This window comes from Belonocnema kinseyi, chromosome 5 (genome assembly GCF_010883055.1).
Source record: "Belonocnema kinseyi isolate 2016_QV_RU_SX_M_011 chromosome 5, B_treatae_v1, whole genome shotgun sequence".
In the NCBI taxonomy this organism is placed as follows: domain Eukaryota; kingdom Metazoa; phylum Arthropoda; class Insecta; order Hymenoptera; family Cynipidae; genus Belonocnema; species Belonocnema kinseyi.
In genome coordinates this window covers 9,670,126-9,673,636 of record NC_046661.1, presented here as the reverse complement: position 1 = coordinate 9,673,636, position 3,511 = coordinate 9,670,126, and the positions used below count along the sequence as shown (strand labels likewise).

At 30.2% G+C, this 3,511-nt stretch overlaps 1 protein-coding gene across 1 annotated transcript in view; it reads left to right on the top strand.

The window, feature by feature from the left end:
• The window catches only part of LOC117172530 (FK506-binding protein 59), a 112,523-nt gene extending 110,943 nt beyond the window's left edge, over positions 1-1,580 (top strand). The window contains exon 6 of the mRNA XM_033360558.1: positions 992-1,580. Within this exon, the coding sequence (XP_033216449.1) occupies positions 992-1,159 (168 nt within the window). The 3' untranslated portion in view covers positions 1,160-1,580. The remainder of the gene's footprint in view (positions 1-991) is intronic.
• Positions 1,581-3,511: the final 1,931 nt, after the last annotated feature.

Below are 3,511 nucleotides of genomic sequence, written 5' to 3'. Positions count from 1 at the left end.
TTACCGCGATTTCGCTGGAAGCGGGTGCAATTTTTCAGATTAGCACCCGCTCCCGGCGAAATCCTGCGGTTGTCCTTATGACATATTTTTAATTATATATATGACTGCCTGATGCTAAAATTTGATTTAAAAAAACTTGAAGAATTGTAAAATTTTTTAGAAAATTTACGTGAATCTATAATTTTCTAAGTTAGTGAAAGTTTTAAGAATCTGTGATTTTATATTTATAGGGCTCTCCCTAATGATCATACGTTATATTCCTAAATATAAATATAATATTAAAATAATATAAAATATTATACTATTAAAATACTTTACACATAAATATGTTGTGTTCAGCTTGCAAATAGTTGTTAACTGAACTTGTTTTGATGATTTCATGTTTCTTTAAAAAATATATAATAAAATCTTTGCATTTTCCTTTATGAGGCACTACATTTTTCTAATCCTACTTATTATGATTGCCCATACGTGAAAAAAGACACTTTTCGCAACAGCAGTATATATATTTTTTAGACCGGGAGGAATCACGAATTTCTACTGGGAGAACCGGGAGAAAAAAATGAAAAAAAATGGCCACCCTGTGTTACGTCAGGCGTTCGTTATCCGAATCAAGCTGGACCCAGAAGAATTGAACTACCGAAGTTCTGTTTTCGGTCCGATAGAGGTCCAGCCCAGGTGGACAACATTGGTTCTAGAGTATCTGGTATCCCACTCCACTCGGATTTATTTCCGTGTACAGCACACTGTAATTTGCATCATAAAACTGCAACATTACATTTTCCGAAATCTATTGAACTTTTTTTCTGAACGTCTCTGTATTTCAAACAACTTTAAAAGGAATCGCACTAACTTTCTTTGAAACCTTTCTCAAAAATTCAAACTGAAAGACAAATTTGTTTCATTTATTTTATTGAATATATTTATATCAAGTAAATTCTCGTTCATAAGGCTAGTTTTTGGACAGCTTTAATTGTTGATAATATTACAGAAAGAGGAAGAGAAGCTGCGACAATTACCGGACGTGATGCGTGGCGCCTTAGGAGAATGGGGACAGGAGGAAAGGCCTGGAGGTAGAGACGCCACAGCTTTCGAAAAGGAGAACCCAAATATTCTAATGTTGAATGCTAACGGTACAGGAGAGTTTCAAAACATGTGATTTAATTTTGTTATTCGTCCTTTTCTAAGAACAAATGCAATGTCAAGAAAGAACATAAGTTTACGTCCGAGCTGAAGCGTTTATAAATTGAGACCAAAAAGTGTAGTCCGACAAATTTATTCAGTACCGAGGAAATAGATATGGAGGTTTCGCATGTCAAAAAGACATGAACGTAAAATTGAAGCTGCCTCGAATGCAAATGGCGATGGAAACAGCAATTTTCCGTTTAAAAAGAACTTTCGCGATACTAATTTAAATACAGAATTCGAAGAAAATGAGTTTGATAAAAAAAAGTGATCTATGTAATTACAATTAAATCTTCAAAGTATTTTTATACATTTCCATCCAATCCATTTGTAACTTTGCATATATACATGTTTCAGATGAGAATAAAATATTTTGTCTTTGAGCCCCCCGCAATGATTGTTATATTGTGATTTAAGACACCACCAGGGTCGTCGGAACGATTTTTTCATGGTTGGGCTCACCAAAAATATGTTAAAAAATAATATTTTAAGATAGGTATTAGGTTTATTTTATTATTAGGTTTATTTATTTTAAAGGTGGGCTCGGCCCACCCATCAAAATTTATGAGTGGGCTTAAGTCTACCCATCCTACAGAGCTCCGACGCCCCTGCACACCACTACATATCTAATTGACTTTGTAAACTTGTATGCTTAAGTAGCTTGGTATCGAAGCCTCCCCCTTCCTCTTTACTAAAAATAAAAGCGTGTGGCATAAATATTTTAGCATCACATTGATAGAAAAAAGAAATTTTAATAATTGTGCTACACGATTTCATTTTTAGTCGCATTATAATTATATTATTATTACATTTAATTTAAAACTTGTTTCAAAAGAAAGAGGATCATATTTGTGGTTAATTCAGAACCAATATATTTAGATCATTACAATGTCCAAAAAGGAAAAGAAATAATAAAAAAAGAATACGTTTCTAAAATTTCTAATATTCACATTTATTAATATATTCTTGCAAACATTAAAAAAGGGCTTCTCTTGAGAAATTGAGGAAAAATTAGTTGGATTCAATTAAAAGAACTCTTAAAATAATCATTATAGCAAATCCTAGCAAATCCTGCAGATTGAGACGAATCATAAGTTTAGTGTCTCTATTCAAAGTTTTTTATGAAAGATTGAAAAACAATCTACTTTATCATGAAAAATTTTATGCAAAATAAGCATGAAAAAGGATCAACATTAAAAAACAGATTTCCAAATTACCTCACTTTTTGGCCTATTAGAGACAAAAATAACCAAATGAAAAATAATAATCTTTGATTTATGCTAATAAAGGGCATTTAAAAGAAACTCAACATTATTTCTATGCTGGCTAAGTGCTGAGTCGTCACCATATCTTGCATCAAAATCATTATAAAAATCAATTTTTTCAAGAACTTCATTTTCTAAATTCACCATGACAATTTCAGCTAAAATAGGAGACAAAACTAATCTTATGGGAGTTCAAACCTTCGTTGGCAGAAAACATTATTAAATTATAAACATATTGAATGAAAAACATATTTAATGGCATCAAGAAAATGTTTTTTTTCTCTCGGAATTTTGGTATTAATTTTAATCAAATCCCATCGTTTTTCATGGTAATTTCAACTCTTTAGTAATAGGTCTTTGGAAACATAGCTATCACATTAGGAGAAACAAAAATGAGATCCGAAGATATTATTACATTATGAAATTAAATATAGAAAAGCATAACTATTTTTTATTGACGCTTTTAAGAGTTCTGTTGATTTTCTAATAATATTACTTAATAACTCTTCCAATTTTCTAGTTGGAGAACCTGTTGTTAAGGAAAGATTAGTACTCGTATCAATATTACATCTTTCAGTATTATTACCTCCAAATTTATTATTTGTCATTCTAACTAAAATTTTAAAAGTTCCCTTTTGAAGCATTTTGGATGTATAATTTGAAATCAATTGAAAAATATCTTATCATTAAAAATATGCAATATTCTTTGGATATAATCATCTCTATGAATCGCTACTGTAATACTTCCTTTATTTGATTAAGTAATAATTAATTCTGGATAATTTTTCACGAAAAATTCTATTTTAATTAAAACCTCATCCTATTATTTTTCTAAACAAGTTTTTGGATTATCGTTGCTTGAGAAGTCATCAGAAAAGCCCATAAATTTTGATCTAAAATCATCAACTTTATTATCAGGTATTTTACGAATATTGGATTAAATGTCTTTACAGATTTCAAGAATTGAGTATAATTTTTTCACCGTATTTGTTACTTAAACCATCACTTAAACTCTTGTAAATCTCCTTCCTCTTTAAGAATATTTAAAAATTGTTGATGAT